This window comes from Monoraphidium neglectum (genome assembly GCF_000611645.1).
Source record: "Monoraphidium neglectum strain SAG 48.87 unplaced genomic scaffold scaffold03288, whole genome shotgun sequence".
Taxonomy (NCBI): Eukaryota; Viridiplantae; Chlorophyta; class Chlorophyceae; order Sphaeropleales; family Selenastraceae; genus Monoraphidium; species Monoraphidium neglectum.
In genome coordinates, this window is record NW_014010340.1 from 6,397 (window position 1) to 6,853 (window position 457).

General features: G+C 68.5%; 1 protein-coding gene across 1 annotated transcript in view; it reads left to right on the forward strand.

Annotated features, from left to right (window-relative positions):
* MNEG_12526 (Sec1 family domain-containing protein 1) overlaps positions 1–179 on the forward strand; it is a gene marked incomplete at both ends in the record, with an annotated part of 4,137 nt that extends 3,958 nt beyond the window's left edge. The window contains one exon of the mRNA XM_014039003.1: positions 69–179. Within this exon, the coding sequence (XP_013894457.1) occupies positions 69–179 (111 nt within the window). The remainder of the gene's footprint in view (positions 1–68) is intronic.
* Between the last annotated feature and the right edge of the window lie 278 nt (positions 180–457).

Consider the following 457-nt stretch of genomic DNA (forward strand, 5'->3'; position numbering starts at 1 on the left):
ACACACACACACACACGCACGCGCGCGCATACACACACGCATACCCCTCGCGTCCCCCCTCCCCCCAGGGCCAGAAGGGGACGCCCGCTGACAAGCTGCGGCTGGCACTGGTGCACGTGCTGGCGGCGGAGGCGGCGCCCGGGGACGCGGACGTGCGGGAGTTGACGGAGGCTCTGGCGGTGCGTTTGGGGGGGGGGTTGCGCGTGTGCATGTAGTGTGTGCGTGTGTGTGTGTGTGTGTGTGCGCGCGCACACGCGCACACGTGTGCATTTGAATGTGTCTGGGGGTGTACGCGTTCGAGAGGGAGAGAGTTTGTGCGCGAGAGACAGAGAGGGAGAGAGGGAGGGTGTGTGTGTGTGTGGGGGGGGCGACGCGAACATGTCGGCGGGGACGCCGCGCGGCGCGCGGCGCCTTGCGCGCGGAGGCGCGGGCACACACGGGGCCGGAATATTTCAAA